This window comes from Glycine soja, chromosome 7 (genome assembly GCF_004193775.1).
Source record: "Glycine soja cultivar W05 chromosome 7, ASM419377v2, whole genome shotgun sequence".
Lineage (NCBI taxonomy): Eukaryota > Viridiplantae > Streptophyta > Magnoliopsida > Fabales > Fabaceae > Glycine > Glycine soja.
This window is the reverse complement of record NC_041008.1, coordinates 1,023,528-1,041,390: the sequence shown is the minus strand read 5'-3', so window position 1 is coordinate 1,041,390 and position 17,863 is coordinate 1,023,528. Positions and strand designations below refer to the sequence as shown.

The 17,863-nt window shown below is 33.4% G+C and overlaps 2 protein-coding genes and 1 long non-coding RNA gene across 5 annotated transcripts; 2 read left to right on the top strand and 1 right to left on the bottom strand.

Annotated features, from left to right (window-relative positions):
• Nucleotides 1–1,824: 1,824 nt before the first annotated feature.
• Nucleotides 1,825–7,121, top strand: LOC114417966 (glycosyltransferase BC10-like). The gene is made up of 2 exons (XM_028383069.1): nt 1,825–3,112; nt 5,984–7,121. Exons 1-2 carry the CDS (start codon nt 2,609–2,611, stop codon nt 6,641–6,643), a joined length of 1,164 nt encoding a protein of 387 aa, XP_028238870.1. The 5' UTR covers nt 1,825–2,608; the 3' UTR covers nt 6,644–7,121.
• Nucleotides 7,122–7,858: 737 nt separating this feature from the next.
• On the bottom strand, nt 7,859–17,009 carry LOC114417964 (IAA-amino acid hydrolase ILR1-like 4). Of its 3 annotated transcripts, none has more exons than XM_028383066.1 (5): nt 16,517–17,009; nt 10,692–10,817; nt 9,698–10,012; nt 8,863–8,991; nt 7,859–8,434 (listed from the first exon to the last, which is right to left on the bottom strand). In XM_028383066.1, the coding sequence occupies exons 1-5, from the start codon at nt 16,865–16,867 to the stop codon at nt 8,024–8,026; spliced, it is 1,332 nt and encodes a 443-aa protein (XP_028238867.1). In that variant the 5' UTR covers nt 16,868–17,009; the 3' UTR covers nt 7,859–8,023. The 3 variants fall into 3 exon arrangements, with proteins under 3 accessions (XP_028238867.1, XP_028238868.1, XP_028238869.1); XM_028383067.1 differs by lacking the exon at nt 16,517–17,009 and adding an exon at nt 11,028–11,403; XM_028383068.1 differs by lacking the exons at nt 7,859–8,434; nt 8,863–8,991; nt 9,698–10,012; nt 10,692–10,817 and adding exons at nt 12,629–13,314; nt 14,160–14,288; nt 15,092–15,406; nt 16,196–16,321 and having other exon boundaries at nt 16,517–16,961.
• On the top strand, nt 10,837–11,649 carry LOC114417967. The gene is made up of 2 exons (XR_003667961.1): nt 10,837–11,071; nt 11,252–11,649. It is a non-coding gene; the product is annotated as an uncharacterized LOC114417967 (long non-coding RNA).
• Nucleotides 17,010–17,863: the final 854 nt, after the last annotated feature.

Genomic DNA, 17,863 nt, shown 5'->3' with positions numbered 1-17,863 from the left:
TTTTTTTCTTTAACAATTAAACATAAATAATTAATATGTTGAAGTTAAAATTGAATCATTTAGATAATATTTGAGTTTGATTCTTGACTTAAATAATTTTTTGTCATTTTTTTTTTATCTTTTGAGTGAAATCCGGATTAGTCAATGTTCTTTTCTCTTAATGAATAAACCAGATTCTTAAGGAAAATATAAATTAAAACCCTATAAACTTGAAATTGGTAGATTTAAATAATTGAGTCTATTGATAAAAAAGAGAGTCTTTATTTTGTTTTAAATTTGTATCATTTAATAAAAAGAAAAATAAACACGTCAACTATTTATTTTTTCATCTTTTAATATTTTATTAAAATAAAATATATTAATAAAGTAAAATGGCATTTAAAATTAAGAATATTTATATTTTTAAATTTTAGGCGAAATTTTAAACGATACTTGCCTTAAAATAGTGAAACATATTGTAATTTCATTTTACAAAAATTCTAAAGACACTTACGCCTACTTTTAGAAAGGGCATACTTCAAGAATTAATTAACGAACAAGCAAATAATTTTGTGGCCGTTTTTATCAAGAATCTTAAGTTGAACGTTGCCATCATCACCACCATCCAAACGTTGAAGGAAAGGAAAAGAATAATCTGGTGAATACTTAATGGACTGAAAAAGTTTGGTGGTCCACGAATTATTCTACCTTGAAACAATATGATTGGGAGAAAATGCTCAGAAAGAAACAAAAACAACAAGAATCAAAGGAAAACCCTACACTGACCCTTCAACAATTTACTTTCTCTAGAAACTGCCCCATCCCCAAAGAACTTGGATTCATCAAATGACAAATTAATGAAATAAAACAATTAAGAAAATCACATTACTATACTCTACAATATGGGTATAATGAGGAATTTTCTACAATTAACATGTGCTTGTAGAAAATTCTAACAACACACATAACGATCTACATGAAATCACTGGCACGTGTATTTATATCTATAATAAGCCACATAAATGTGGATAAAAACAAATGTTTGTGCTGCCTTAAGTTACATTTAGATTTAGAGAGATAAAAAAGAGTGATTAACTTGCAGCAGCAATTTTATTTGTTTTATTATATTTGTGAAATGTTTATAATTTTTTGTTGATGTCTAATTTTTTGAAAATTTGGATTGATAAACTTTAATAAGTTTTTTTTTAATGTTTTTTTATTTGTGAGATTCAAAACCAATATTTTACTTAAAAGATTAAGTCCACTTTTATTTATTCCAGTTCATGTAATGTCAAGAGATAATTTTATTTCAATCGAATAACATTATATGAATTCTCTTAAAATATTTGAATTAAGAATCAAAATAAAAAATTGTTTAAGTTAGAACAAGTTTATGCTACTGCAAGTTGATCCACTCACTGAATAATAATATTTTTTTTATTACGATAACATTGATGTAAAATATTTATTAACTTTAATAATGACTAATCTCTATTAAAAAATATCACTAGTTATGTATACTAAGGTGTTTATTCTTAATCATATTTTGTTATCTACAAAACTCGGATTTAAGATTTTATTTAAAGGAGATCAAATACAATTTCACTTGGAACAATGATATATTTTTACACTGGTTAGTAATATAATAGATAATATAAAAAAAAGGAAAAAATGAAAATAATAATAAAAATATCAAATAAGTTTCTAAAATATTACATTGTACATGCATTAATGTTGACACAAGAAACCAACGGCAATGATGTGGGCCGAACCCAACCAAACCCAATACGACAGCAACAACCTAAACTAAAAAAGCAACAGACAAAAATCTATGAAATGAAACTCAATCTTAGGTTAATAATACTAATCATGCTACTTCTCTCTCTCTCTCCTTGGAGTACCCGTCTCAACTTTCCTTTAACTGGGGCTTCATTCAAAGCCTAAAAAGTAAAAACAAAACAGAAAGAGAAAAATTAGAAACACCACCACTTAGCACGTTTTTAACACAGTGATGAGAATGAAAGAGTAGAGATTGCAGAGGTCGCACAATTCCCACTTCCATTGAAATCTGGCGCAATTCAAGAGTAAGGGAGAAAAGTGTGAAGGGATCCTCCACTTTGTTCCTCAAACTTCTTTCTTTGCCATTGATTGAACTGTGTTTTTGAACATGGCATCATGGTAATGCGTTTCTCACGCTTCTCTGCTTATTGTTTCTTGTTTTTCTTCCCTCTCTAATCCACCCTTCAATGCCATTTCCACCCTTTCCGAGAAAACGGGAAACCAAAGTTTGGATTTGTTCAAAATTCTTAATTTTCTGGTTTTTGAACGGTATGAACATTGTTGGTTTTAAGGGGAGCTGATTTTCTTACGTTATTTGATGTGATCTCGTGCTTAGTTTGGTGTTTTGATCTGTTATTTGATATGGGCTGTGATCAGTTCTCCCAACGAAGAAGGAAGGATGGCCCATGTGGTAGAAATTAGAATAGTGTGACACGTTTGTTTTGATTTGGTTGTGCATTGAAAACTGAGGTTTTTTATGCGTATGAGGTGTTTGTGAGATTTGATTATGTGTGAAGGAACACGAGTACTAAGAATCTAAGTTTGATTGGTAGAGAGCAGAGGAAAAACCATGCAGTCTAGGTTGGAGGAAGGGAAGGACCCTGCTGGATTTAGGACTACTCCCTCTAGGCCCTTCCCTTTGAGACTTCTGCAGTTCTTCTTGGCCTTTTTGGTTATTGGCCTAGGTGCTTCGTTTCTTAGCATGTACATGATTAGGCATTTTGGTATTCATAATGTGGCTTTGGTTCAGTCTTCATTTAAGCCTTGCTTTGAGCAGCCGGCAACCTTAGAAAGTTGGATTAGGCCTCGATCCAGTTTGCTGCATACCATGAATGACACCGAACTCTTCTGGCGAGCTTCTTTTGTTCCAAGGATCAAGAGTTATCCTTTTAAAAGAACTCCCAAGATTGCCTTCATGTTCTTGACCAAGGGACCCTTGCCAATGGCACCACTCTGGGAGAAGTTCTTTAGAGGGCATGAGAGGCTTTATTCAATCTATGTTCATTCGCTGCCATCTTATAATGCTGATTTTTCACCATCATCAGTCTTTTACAGGAGACAGATCCCAAGCCAGGTATAATCTCGCTTTATTCTATGTTATTTGACTTTAAATGTCTCATGGTGTTAGGGGCTATATGTATTCATCAGGAAAGTAGCATTATCTTTATGGATTTCCATGTTTTCAATTGTTCATTGGCATGTTTTTCCATCCAAATTCTATATTTTGAGCCACAGGACATGACAATGCCATTTATTTGTTGGTGTTTCAAGTTTCAGCCCATCCACCCTTATTTATTATGAAATTTTATGATTGGTTCTAATTATGGTCATAATAAATGATGTTCAGATCCTATTCCTTTGTGAATTTTATGTTTGGTGCTAATTTAAGGTCATATTAAATGATGGTCAGATCCCATGCCTTTTTATGTCAAACAAATGTTGAAATGTGTTGAAGTTACAAGGTTTTAAGAGAGAAAGGAGAGAAGAGAATAACATAATCTTGAATTTTGAATATGATTTGATACAATGATCTATTCAAAACAACACAACAAACAGATAATGGAAAGGAGGTGCATGAACCCTATGCGCTGGCAAATGCTGCTTATAAAAAATCGCACGTGTGGCTGTGTAGCAATGACTCTAATAATGGTACTCAGATAGTAGCCTGATTGGCAGTCTTTGGGACGAACTACGGTGTCCTCTTGGACACTCAATGGCAAGACAAAATACACAAACTAGGGTTTATGAACTCGATGGATTGAAGACACGAGGATAGTAGCAATAGGAGATAGAGACTAAACATGTCAGTAACATACACGGTGGAAGAGATGAAACATGCAAGTAAATGCACAACTTGGAGAAATAAACTCTCACTCTTGTATTATAAATTAGAACACACAACTTGGAGAAAGAAACTCTCACTCTCCACACTCTCTCAATTGGACATTTTCAATATTCTTTCTCTAATCTCATTTGGAGGTGCAATTTACACACTAGCACTACAATTAGCCAAACAATTTCTCTCTCAACCATCTAAATTTTCCTTATTTTTATCATAATTTGTATACCTGATTTTCTTAACCGCATTTCTCTTTCAATCTATCCTCTGTTATTTCTATTTAAATTGAATTTCAGTAGCTATTTTTTTTTAAATGGTCAATAATGAAAAGTAATCTTATATCACAATTTAAATTGTTTAATTATAAATCTAAAGGATTATTTATATATTCAAAGATTTTTTTATTATGACTTTTAATAATAATATAATTTATATATTAAAAAATATTCATTTACTATGAGTGTTAAATATATAATAAAAATTTATCTTGTGTAGTGCACAATCTCAAAATGGAAGAAAGTGGTTCCTTATCTATCCCATTTACAATCATTAGAATGTGAGTCATGTCATCTTGGAAAAAATGTTTGTGCCTCTTTTCCAAACTATATCAACCCTTAAGCCAAGTCATTGTTTGATGTCATTCATTTTGATGTTTAGGTTCCTAGTTGTGTCACTTCTATTTTAGGGCATAAGTGTTTTGTTACTTTCATAATTTCATTTGAGTTTTTGAGATGTTAAATATACTTGAATTTTCTTAATAAAAGAAATATCATAGTTGCTCAATGTGTTTCACAACTTCTATAAAGAAATTCAGACTCAACTTGGTTGTTCCATTTGAGCCTTGCACAGTAATAGTGCAAAAAAGTACTTCTTAGCCCAATTGATTAACTTTTTGCAACTAATGGAATAATTAATCGATCTTCTTGTCTTCACACACCCCAACAAAATGACACCACTGAGCAAAAACTGTCATATCATTGAAATTGCTCACATCTACTCTTGACATTGAGGTACCTCACTCCATATTGTTTCTTGATGATCCTTTATTCCCTCTTGATCCTTGGGTTTCTGGCTCATGCTTTGTTCATGATCTTATCCTTAGTCTTTATAAATTGTTTGTTCATGCTATTAAATGTGTTTTTTCTTGGTTACTCTAGTGTTCAAAACCGATTTCCTACACAAAATTTGTGGCAGTTTTGTGTTTCTGCTCAAATTTATGACAGGTAGCAATTAAAAAGTTGTAGAACGACTAATTCAGTTTTTCAGTTAACAATGTTTATTAATGCTATCATATTTATTAAAAGAGAGCTTTTTTTCAGTTGTAATTTTTCACCACCTTTAGTTTTATTTACGTACACTTTTTGACTTGTGGTTATTAGCTGCTGACAGTTATTGTATCATTTTTCAGTGAGGTGTGCATGTTTGAATAGGTTTTGTACACTTTATTATTGTAGTTGTAAATTCTTTTCATGAATTAAAATTATAATCAATGAAGACTTTTGGTTCATAGATTCAGTTTGCCAGCATTTTATTTATACAAACTACAAAAAATAGCATTGAGTCATTAATGCTGGTAATAGGTTTGTGATCATCAGACTTGGTTTGAAAGCCTACTTAATAAATAATCTAGAAGAGTAGAAGAGGACATTGAAATGCAGATAACACTGGTTGTCTATGATTTTCTTGATGGCAAATGGAAATAAAACAAACGTTTCTGAAATTGGATGGTATGCAAATTATTACAAGGGGGGAAGGTTGGGAATTCATGATATGATATTTGTTAGACTAGAAAACTGGGACATCAGAATCGCGGTGTGTGTGTGTGTGTGTGTGTGATGCATAGAAGCTTGGGGAAATTATGAAATAACTTACACTCAGCAATCAAACATGCTGCTATTGTATGGTTTTTCTTATTATCCACCAATTCATTGGGAGAATATGCTTCTAATACCAAACAAAATATCAACTCCCCAATCCTTGATATGTTCAATGAATTGTGCAATGGTTTTCATTTTTGATGTTGTGACAGTTAGACCAAGAATAGGTTTAGGGTTAAATATTGTGTGTGTTTTTTTAGAAATTTCTAATCAGCCTTCTCCTTCACAGGTGGCAGAGTGGGGAATGATGAGTATGTGTGATGCTGAAAGAAGACTTCTGGCTAATGCATTGCTTGATATCTCAAATGAATGGTTTATCCTCTTATCAGAGTCCTGCATTCCCCTCCAAAACTTCAGCATTGTGTACCTTTACATAGCACGCTCAAGATATAGCTTTATGGGTGCAGTTGATGAACCTGGTCCTTATGGGAGAGGACGGTATGATGGAAACATGGCACCTGAGATCAACATGAGTGACTGGCGAAAAGGCTCTCAGTGGTTTGAAATTAACCGAGAACTAGCTCTTAGGATAGTTGAAGACAATACTTACTATCCTAAGCTCAAAGAATTCTGCAAACCACACAAATGTTATGTTGATGAGCACTATTTTCAGACAATGTTAACAATTAATACTCCTCATCTTTTGGCAAATAGAAGCCTCACTTATGTGGACTGGTCAAGGGGTGGTGCTCACCCAGCTACCTTTGGGAAGGATGACATCAAAGAGGAATTCTTCAAGAAAATTTTGCAAGATCAGACATGTCTTTATAATAACCAGCCATCTTCCCTTTGCTTCTTATTTGCAAGAAAATTTGCACCTAATGCTTTGGGCCCTCTTTTAGACATAGCACCCAAAGCTCTAGGAATTGGAAAAAGGCATAGCTTCTAAGCTACATCATTGAAGGAGCACACGCTGACAGAAGCATGTTAGTTAGCCATCTGCTAACTCTGTTTTAGTCGCATGATTCATCATCTAATCTCCCTGCTTTGCAGAAATTTTGAGTTGCTCCTCCAGCATTTAGATGTCTAGGACATTGAATCTAAACCATATTTTACAGAAGTATTAGCCAAAATATTGATTAATACTTTATTGGATTATTTATTAGTTAAGTAAATATTGTACCCATCTTTTTGGAATATGTTTTGTCATTTACACAAGTTATTTTTCTGGCCATTAAAAAATGCACTAGCGTATTATTTTGAGGCATCCAGTATGTGGTTCTTTCAATTGGCAGTTTCCATCTCTGCTAGTTGGTTTATCTTGCAACTAAGATGCCAAGGCCAGAGCTATGAAATATACTCAGATGTCAGAATTATAGTTTGTTTCATGTTGGTAAAAATATCAGTAAGCCCCTCTTTTGGCTTTATTTTGCTGTGAGTAGTTTGTGTGGTACCAGATTACCAGTGTCACTGTGCAGTCTGGGCACATTGGGTTGGTGAGAATCTACTGCCTGCTTTAGTAAGTGCTTGTTTTGTTCCATTTCAGACACAAATTGAATCCACGTCTAACTTGAAGGTAGTTTTCATGTTTTTATTGGATTTGGCGCAATAAAAATGAGAAGGTACATGCTTATGATGCTAATTGAATCACACTATATCTATTCTCATTTAACATTTTTATAAGTTGGGTATACAAGTTAATTTTAATTTATAAAAAAAGTTTGATATTTTTTTACCTTTTCCATTCATCTTTTTCCCATAAAAAATAGAAAAAAATTATCCAAACTAACTTTGAGTGCACTAACTCAAGTGACTCAAACAAGGCATTCATCATTCCAAGCTTTTTTTCAGGAAAAAAAGTGGCAGCAGATATGGATGGCTGCCATGGGGTAGCAAAAGGTATGTAAGCCAACTTTTATTTTTATTCATTTTCTTTTCTCCCTCCAAGATTTTACCGACTTAAAGTAGCAAGAACCAATGATTAATTGATTTATTTTTCTGAAGGTTTATAGATTGATAATAATAATAATAATAATACCGTATTTTTATTAATATTAAATTCTTTTCTTACCTACCAAACAATTTTAATTTAAATATTTTTCTTTTATTGTACTTTATTTCTCTTCAACAAAACAACTAGTATTTTCATTTTTTTTTTCTTTTCTTTTCTCACATATTCCCTTTTATTCACCCCCTTTCTTTCCTCAACCAAACACAATGCTAGTCATTTTAAAGGGAAAACTTTTACGAATCTAAAGTAAAAGTGAAATACAATGCCACATAAGGTCATTGTTGCAAGACTACATTAGCCTTTAATAATTATTAGCACTTATAATTCATCATGATATTTCCCAACTACCTTGGCTACGTCCTGCTGGTACCTCAGAAGATAACTAGTAGCCAATGATGCATGAAGTGCAGCCCCATAAGGAAGTGCATCTTCACTGATTTTGAGATAGGGTGAGTGTAATGACTGGTGCGGTTCAGGCGAAGCACTCTTCACTCCAAGCATGATGAAGTAGCCAGGTATGACCTCTTGATAGAATGCAAAGTCTTCAGCGGCCATGATAGGTGTCTTCTCAATATTAACATTATTGGTGCCAAGCAAATTGCCAGCTACATCAACAAAAAGCTTGTGCAAGTCACCATTATTTACAGTTGGAGGATATGAAGGTCTTGTTTCATCAAGGAAGTTGACAGTTGCATTACACCTCTGCACAGCAGCTTGACCAATGACAACCTGCATAAATGAATCAGCCTTAGCCCCTACCACAAATGTAGTGACAAATACTGTAGTGCAAACACTTTTGTTACAACAGAAACTCATTAGCTTATGTATAAAAAGCGAGATGCACAAGGCTCCAACTATTATGGGATTAAGCAAGGAAACTAAACAACCTTATTTTTATAGTCATGTAAAGGCTTACCCTCAAACTCATAAGCTTGTCAAACATCAACAAAAGTAAACTAACCAGGTATTCTTAATGTAACATACTAACATCCTTGCTAACAGCCAAGATAATCATAAACAAGCTATTGGGTTTAACAACCACAACAAAGAAAACAACAGATTAGTGTGAGGTGATATTGTATATTATAGAAGAGATCATTAATTTCAGATTTCAGTTTACGCATTGTAAAATTATTCTATTCTTCTCCATGGCAAACCTGCTTAATGCGCTGTTTAAGTTGGTCCAATTTTTCTCTAGAAAAAGCTCGAAAGGTGCCACCAATTGTGACATAATCTGGAATAACATTGAATGCACCACCTCCTTGGAACTTAGCAACTGTCACAACCTGTGAGGACATACTTTATGTAAGACACAGAGGATTGTCACCATAAACAAGTAAAGTCCTTGAGGAACCAAGCCTTTCATCATCTGTTTAAATAATCAGCAATTATCACATTAAATTGTTCACAAACACAAGCATCCTTAAGGTCTAAATCCCACAAGCCTCTATGGTCATCAAAAGTTGTGGTGCAGTTTTGTTCCTCTAATTCATCTTTTCACTGATGGGTATTTAAAGCACCTTATATGGTCTTCAAGTCAAATTATTTTTTCCCATCCATTGTAATCAAGATACTGAATGGCTTTGACTGGCAAACAATATTGTGGTTTTCAACTCCATATGGTGCTCATCCAAGCTCAATTTTCCAGCCAAGATAATCATTCGGTTTATTGCATAAAATATAATAGAATTTTTACTTAGCATATAATTAATAATGATCCTTAGAACTAGAGTTATGTCAAATTATCTCTACTATTGAAAAGCTTCCCTGAATAGGTTGCAATCATAGGTTCTGCTTATAATTTCCTTTTACTTCATTTTCTTCCTTTTGATTTCCACATGTAATCTAAGTAAGCATACAGAAGACAGGATGACTGCTTAGCAATTAGCAAAGTCACAGATTCAGAATATCATAAAAAGTTCATATTAGCAGTAAAATTAGGATAAATTAAGTATAAATTAGAGGCTGACCAGAAGAATTAACCTAATTTACCTGGGGATCCAGAGGATCAGCCTCACGAGAGACAAGGTGCTGTAAGCTAATAATGACATTAGAAGCTGCCAATACAGGGTCTATAGAATGTTGGGGAATGGCTGCATGACCTCCCTTTCCACTTATTATTGCTTCGAAGGTACCACTTCCTGCCAATATTGGACCAGACCTAGAGGCTGCTTCACCTAGTGGAATGTCAGGCATCACATGTAATGCAAAGATAGCAGTAACATTTTCTAAGGCTCCAGCATCTAAAATTTTCTTAGCCCCTGCGCCTCCCTCCTCCGCTGGTTGGAAAACAAGAACAACAGTTCCCTATTTAGACAACAAAATAATGAATATATGAGGGATCCATGAGAGGATGAAGACATCTGAACATAACGATCCAGAGAAAAGTGGCAAACAAGGGTGAGTGTCCTTGTATAGTTGCAAACAGCTTTTTTACTTTAAGTTTTCCTTTTTCTTTCTAGATTGTGTTACAGTAACTAGAAACAAGAATATTTTTCTTTTGAAAAAAATAAAATGATTAACATGCATATCAGATGATAGAATGATTCTAATTTACAAAATTGGCATGATGGAAGATACTACAGGCATTTGGTAATTGGAACATGCACAACAATTTACCCGTATGTTAGAAAGAAACCAAAGATTGACATAATAAGAACTCTACAATGAAAATTTAATAAACAGTAGTGAGAAGTGATCCTACATTTTCAATTTGAAAAATGCCCGCAACACATACTCTACCACTCTTTTTTTATTCGTTAAAATTGATTGAAAATCACAAATTTTAACGAGTCTTTTTCTTGATTTTGTATTTTTCAATGATTTTTTTTTATCAATAATACAGTGTGTGTCAGTAGGTTGCTAGCAACCCCTATTCCAATCAATATGAAAAGAGAAATAGTTGAGGAAAAAATATAGCAGACCATAACATTATACAGAAAGGAAGCGCAATATAAAAAAAACAATATAAATTGATAAGTAATACCTGTATCTCTTTTTCGTGCTGTTTGAGAATATTTGCTGCACCAAGAAGCATAGTGACATGAGCATCGTGACCACACGCGTGCATCTTTCCGGGTACCTTACTCTTGTGGTCCCACTCCACCATTTCCTAAGGTTAAGATACACCATCAAATCAGTGGAACATAGATTAAAAAAATAATATCAATAAAACATAGGAAAGGCAAACATTACGTAACTCTTTTGTTGTCTTACCCTTACCCCCAAACCAAATAAAACCAACCAACAAAACTATCATAAAAATAAAAAGTCAAAATCTTGGTTCAAGCATAGAAATAAATGAGTACAGAAATGATGAAACCTGGATGGGAAGTGCATCCATATCAGCTCTTATTGCAACAAAAGGTGAGCTTCCTGTCCCTATGTAACCAATAACACCAGTGATTGCAACTGGGTATTTATATGGGATACCCAGTTTATCCAATTCCTCTCTAATCAGTTTACTGGTCTCAACTTCCTCATAACGCAATTCTGGATTCTCATGAATTTTCCTTCTGATTTTGACCATCCAATCAAACACTTCAGGCTTATTGGTATTGTCCAGAAAGTTAGTGGAGACTTGATTTGAGGAATCTGTTAATGAGAAGATGGGTGTTGCAGCCAAGACATGGAAAATGATGAACAAATTGAACCATTTGAAGAAACACATAATTTGTTTGGTGTTTGAGAGAATGAGATGAATAACAGACAGAACAGAAGGAAGGAAGGAACGAGGATAGTAAAACAGCAATCGACGTTGTTTCTTTTGCTTAGTAAGATTGTGAGGGTCCACATCCACTCCAACCTGGTACAGATTTGATCTCTTTATTGTCACACTTTGCTAAAGCATTATTGGATGAAACACATTTTTTTTAACACCATCTTTTCATTATTGTGTTTGTAAACAGATTCAGAATAATATCATAAAAACAGATTATTTTTTATTGGATGAAGTTCACCCGCCGGTCATGTGCTCATTTTATAAACAGAACAGACTAGTTTCTCTTTCATTATTTATTTATTTTTTTTTGGGGGGGGGGGGGGGGGGGGGGGGGGGCGTTGAGGGGGTGAGGGGGTGAGGGGGTGAACGAAAGTATTTAGGCCAAAAACCAAGGATTAATCCTTAAAATTTATTTGAAAGACTGACATCTTCTAACAATTTTTTTTCTTCATACACAGAGATTCAGGAAATTATTATCTTTACTGCTAATAAAAAAATTACAATTTTTCTCCTCAAAAAAGTAAATTACCATTTTACTCGTTAAATTTGTTACGTGATATTATTTTAGTTTATCAATAGAGGAAAATTAAAAAAATATGTTCCTAAATTTATGTTAGTTTCTGTTAGCAAAATCTGTTATGAGTGATGATTTGTGTAATATCATGCAATTTTCATAATTGTTTTCTGTGAAATAAAAAATATTTATTTGGACTTTATCATTTACTCTTATAATTAGTCGTAGAACTTTATTTCTAATAAAAAAAATTGAAAGAAAAATTGATTTATTTAATTTTGAGAAAAGTTTCATGAAATCAAATAATGCTACTACCATTATAAATAAAGTATGAGTAACACCCTCTCTTTTTTATGTGTATTTTTTATAATAGAGATTTATTTGCACTCTATATAGGTGTCATTATTATTTCCATTATACAATTAATATATTTGATTAAAACAATATAAAATTCTCTAGATAGTAGGGATTTTAGAGATTTAAGATAGAAAAAAATTACAAAATTTGGTGAGTCTCAAGTCTTATTTAATGAATATCACCTTTAGTTTTGTAGTTTAAAAAAAAAGTGTGTTAAAACAGAAAAGAAAAAAAAAACAATCATACAAAATAATTTTACATTATTATTCAATCACGAACCATCAATAATGATAACTTAGTTGACTTCTACAAAATTATCTTAAAAGTCATATTAATAATAATTTATGAGTAATTGAATTAAAGTGAAAAATTATTTTACATGATTAATGTATCATCATTAAACTCTAAAATATGTGTCTCCAGGTATTTCTAGCACTCCTTTTATCTTTATTACTCCCATTTTCCCATTAGCTAAATGCACAACCAGTGACTTTAAAGGGAAAGCACTTAGGAATCTAAACCATGTGACTGTTAAAACTGTAAAACAATGACACATATCAGGTCATTGTTGCAAGAAATAAGACTGCATTAGCTTTTAACAATTGTTAACACTTATAATTGATCATGATATTTCCCGACTACCTTGGCTACGTCCTGCTGATATAGATAGCCAGTGGCCAGTGATGCATGAAGTGCAGCCCCATAGGGAAGTCCATCTTCATTGATTACAAGATAGGGCGAGTGTAATGGCGCAACCGGTTCAGATGAAGCAATCTCCATTCCAAGAGTGAAGTAGTAGCCAGGTATGAACTCTTGATAGAATGCGAAGTCTTCAGCGGCCATGTCTTGTTCCATGTTAGTGTCAACTTTATTGATACCAAGCAAATTCCCAGCTACATCAACAAAAAACTTGTGCAGGTCACCGTTATTTACAGTTGGGGGATATAAAGGATTCTCTTCATCAAGGAAGTTGACAGTTGCATTGCACCTCTGCACAGCAGCTTGACCAATGATAACCTGTATAAATATATGAATCAGCCTTAGCCCCTACCACAAGGCAACACAGCAATCATATTCTTACAGTAATGTAACGGTTCACCCTCAAACTCATAAGTTTGTCAAACATCAACAAAAGGTAAAACAGTAAAGGTCTACTAGATTTTTGCCTTAAACTCTCAAGTTCTATGACTATGTAACTATTAAATATGCTCTACAAAGAAAAACTACTTTACAGGAATTTGATTCCCCATGTTTGTGTAATTTATAAATGCATCTACTCTCAGTTATGTTGACATGTTTTTTGTATGACAATAAAGAAAAAAAAAAGCAACATACTCCGGTTCTAGAAGGCTCATATGTGAAGGTATGACGAAGGTCATGGTATGCAGCCTTACCCTTACATATTTAAAAGGCTGCTTCTGAATTCAAACCCATAATCAACTAGTCAACAAGGTTGCAACTTTACGGCTGCACCAGAGCTCGTTTTCATTTTGTACATCAATGATTATGGAATTATAAAATATGATGTAAAGGTGGCATTTGAGTTGTTTTTTATTGTTCCCTTACAAACAAAACATACATTTATACAAGTTTCTAACTGATCCTATGAAATACAGCATATTTCTTATTAATAACTAAAATAAGTAGTTCGACGTAATAGGAAACTAACCAATTATTCTTAATGTAACATCCTTTTAAATACCCAAAATGATCATAATCAAGCTATTACATTTAACAACCATAAGAAAGAAAACAACCAAATAAGTGAGAGGTGATGATGTACATTATAAGAGAGTCTAGATCATTCATTTCATATTTCAGTTTATGCATGTAAAATGAATCTATTCTTCTCCTTGACAAACCTGCTCAATGCGCTGTTTAAGGTGCTCCAATCTTTCTCTAGAAAAAGCTCGGAAGGTGCCACCAATTGTGACATAATCTGGAATAACATTGAAAGCATCACCTCCTTGGAGCTTTGCAATTGTCAAAACCTGTGGGGACATATACTTTATGTAAGGTAGATACAGAGGATTGTCACCATAAACTAGCAAAATCCTTCGAGAATCAAGCCTTTCTTCTGTCTAAATAATAAGCAACTATTACGAATAATAAGGTTCACAAACATATACATCCTAAAGGTCTAGATCGCATATGCCTCTATAGTCATTAAAAGCTTGTGGTAAAGTTGTGTTACTCTAACTCATCTTTTTCTCTGACAAGGGTATTAAAGCTTCACCCAACATGGTCTTGAAGTCATATTATTTTTTCCCACCCCTTGTAATCGAGACACTTAGCAGGACACTGTCTTGGAAATCCAGATACTCGATGGCTTTGACTAGCGAGAAGTATAGTGGTTTCCAATTCCATATGGTGCTCATCCAAGCTCAATTTTCCAGCCAAGCTAATCACTCAGTTTGTTACATAAAATGTAATAGTATTCTTACTTAGCATATAATTAATAATGATTCTTGGAACTGTAGTTATGTTCAATTATCTCTACCACAGAAAAGCTTTAACAAGTTCTACATTTTAAACAGATAAAGCAGGCAAAAGCTTTCCATGAATAGCCTCCAATCAAAGGCTATGCTTATTATTTCATTTTACTTCATTTTCTTCCTTATGATTCCCACATATAATTTAAGTAAACATGCAGAAGACAGGATGAACGCGTAGCTATTAGCAGTCACAGACTCAGAATATTGTAAAAACCTTCTTGATAATAGCATTGAAATGAGGATAAAATAAGTATAAAAGTGAAGCTCACAAGGGAAAAATAAGAATTAACCAAATATACCTGAGGATCAAGAGGATCAGCCTCGCGAGAAACAAGGTTTTGTAAGCTAATAATCACATTAGTAGCTGCCATCACAGGGTCTATAGAAAGTTGGGGAAGAGCTGCATGACCTCCCTTTCCTCTTATTATTGCTTCAAATACACCACTTCCTGCCGATAATGGACCACACCTAGAGGCCACTTCACCTACTGGAATGTCAGGCGTCACATGTAATCCAAAGATAGCAGTAACATTATCTAAGGCTCCAGCATCTAAAATTTTCTTAGCCCCTGCACCTCCTTCCTCTGCTGGTTGAAAAACAAGAACAACAGTTCCCTATTTAGACAACAAGATAATGAATTTGTAAGGGATCCATGAGAGAGGATGAAGACAACATATGTCACTGTAACATGTATATGCATTTATTTTTATATTTCTTACGGAGGACCCTTAGTGACTTAAGCACTGGAGTAGCTTTGCAGATATCACACCAGTTATCCAAACTGGTTCCAAATTGTCAAGATCGGACCAATTCAACAGTCTAATAGGAATCTATAATTCCAGTCCAACTCACGAAGCAAAGGCAGTTCAGATCCCTGTCTCAGACAAAACAAGATAAAAAATAATCCATAAAAAAGTAGCATACATGGATGAGTGTCCTTTGTATGGTAGACTAATAAAGGCACCAACTATGTGTTTTTGCATATTAGATTGGATCTACTTTGAAGGGAAAAGTCATTTGATCAAATTATTTCAATTTCTTTTTTATTCATCATTTGATCAATTTGGTTTAAAATTTAAATTTGATCCAATCCAATCCAACTTAAAGTGATATGCAATTTTTCGTTCTTATTTCTATCTTTCTTTGGAGAAAATATTAAATAAACAGTAACATATATAATAAGCCTAGTAAAAAAATAAATAAAAAATATCAAATATCTTATGGGCCACAAGTCAAACTAGATAGACTCTTTAATTTCTGACCCAAAATTAAAACTTGTGGCCTTAAGCATACTATTTCAAATTCCCTTGCAATTAGGCCGTGACTATGAATAAAGCAAAATCATAACGTCATTATAGAAAGGAAATGGAAATAAAGAAGGCAATATAAAAAGTAAGTAAAACCTGCAACTGTTTTTCATGTTGTTTGAGAATCTTTGCTGCCCCAAGAAGCATAGCGACATGAGCATCATGACCACATGCGTGCATCTTTCCAGGTACTTTACTCTTGTGCTCCCACTCCACCATTTCCTGAGATCAAATCAATGGAATATACAAAAAAGTGTTAATAAACTTAGGAATTAATTAATTAAGGGCAAACATAACTCTTTTGTTGTCTTACCCTTACCACCTAACCAAGAGAACCAACGCATAAAACTATCATAAAAAAAAGTCAATCTTGGTTCAAGCATATGAAAAAAAAAACACACATAAAACTCATGAAACCTGGATGGGAAGTGCATCCATATCAGTTCTTATTGCAACAAAAGGTGACTTTCCTGTCCCAATGAAGCCAATAATACCAGTGACAGCAACTGGGTGTTTATAGGGGACACCCAGTTTATCCAATTCCTCTCTAATGAGTTTACTGGTCTCAAATTCCTCATAACCCAATTCTGGATTCTCATGAATCTTCCTTCTGATTTTCACCATCCAATCAAATACTTCAGGTTTCTTGGCAATTTCTAGAAAGTTTGTGGAGAGTTGATTTGGGGAATCTGTTAATGAGAAGATGGGTGTTGCAGCCGAGGCAAGGAAAATGATGAACAAATTGAACCATGTTTTGAAGGAACACATAATCACTTGGGTTTGGTGTTTGAGAGAATGAAACGAAGTAAAGTGCAAACAGTCAGATTTGTTTTATAAGATCGTGATGACCACTCCAACCTGGCAACACATGTTTATTGGATGAGACACGTAACACAATGTTTTTTAACATATTTATTGCTTTTTCACCGTTCAATTCTGTGTTTGGCACTAATAAAAAAAATCTTGTTATTTCATATTACTTTATCATGATTGTTTTTATGTGGGATCCAAGGTTCTTAGTGTTGAGTCTCTTTCCGTTGGATGGATTGAGTGAGTGAATGATTCTAGGATGGTTGATTAGAAGAGGAAATAAGTTAGATCGATAAGATTTTGCTTAAATAAGTTTAATTTTTGTAAAAAAATTAAAGTTTAAGTCTGGTTTATTAGGTATAATAGATTTTCATTATTATTGGTTGTATTGGACATTCTATATCGTATGATGAATGTGAAATCGATCAAAGTAGAAAGTGATAATCTTTCTATGTCAGTTCCTCAATTAATGAGAAAAATCACTTTTTACATTAATTCTTGAGACAAGTGACTTATAGAGGATTTCAAAACTCATGCTAAGGTTAAAATGAACAAAAAAAAAAAGTGAAACTTACATGATTAAAACACTCTATTAATACCAAAGTGAGAACAAAATAAAAAGCATGTAGTTAAGGATGTCATAGACTTCAACTTTTAGGCTTGACTTAACCTACATGAAAGTATGTGAAACACACCATTTCATTTTAACACACACATTTATATAATAATAATAATAATAATAATAATAATAATAATAATAAAACAACCCCCTCCTCCCATTTTAGAACTTCCGAGAATTCCCCCTCTCCCTTTCCTAATTATTTTCTTTCAAGAATCCACCCACATTTCTCAAATCCTCCCTCTTCATCCTCATTTTTATTCATCTCTCATCCTTCGACTCCTTATCTTTTATTCTTCTAAAATTCATCAAGTTTATTACATTCTTGTGGCACT

Excerpts from the sequence above, each read along its gene's own strand:
- LOC114417966 (XM_028383069.1), top strand. The coding sequence starts at position 2,609 with ATGCAGTCTAGGTTGGAGGAAGGGAAGGACCCTGCTGGATTTAGGACT. Across the intron at positions 3,113-5,983 it reads GGAGACAGATCCCAAGCCAG|GTGGCAGAGTGGGGAATGAT; the intron begins GTATAATCTCGC and ends TCTCCTTCACAG.
- LOC114417964 (XM_028383066.1), bottom strand. The coding sequence starts at position 16,867 with ATGTGTTCCTTCAAAACATGGTTCAATTTGTTCATCATTTTCCTTGCC. Across the intron at positions 10,818-16,516 it reads TGGATGCACTTCCCATCCAG|GAAATGGTGGAGTGGGACCA; the intron begins GTTTCATGAGTT and ends TCTTAACCTTAG. Across the intron at positions 10,013-10,691 it reads AGCACGAAAAAGAGATACAG|GGAACTGTTGTTCTTGTTTT; the intron begins GTATTACTTATC and ends TTGTCTAAATAG.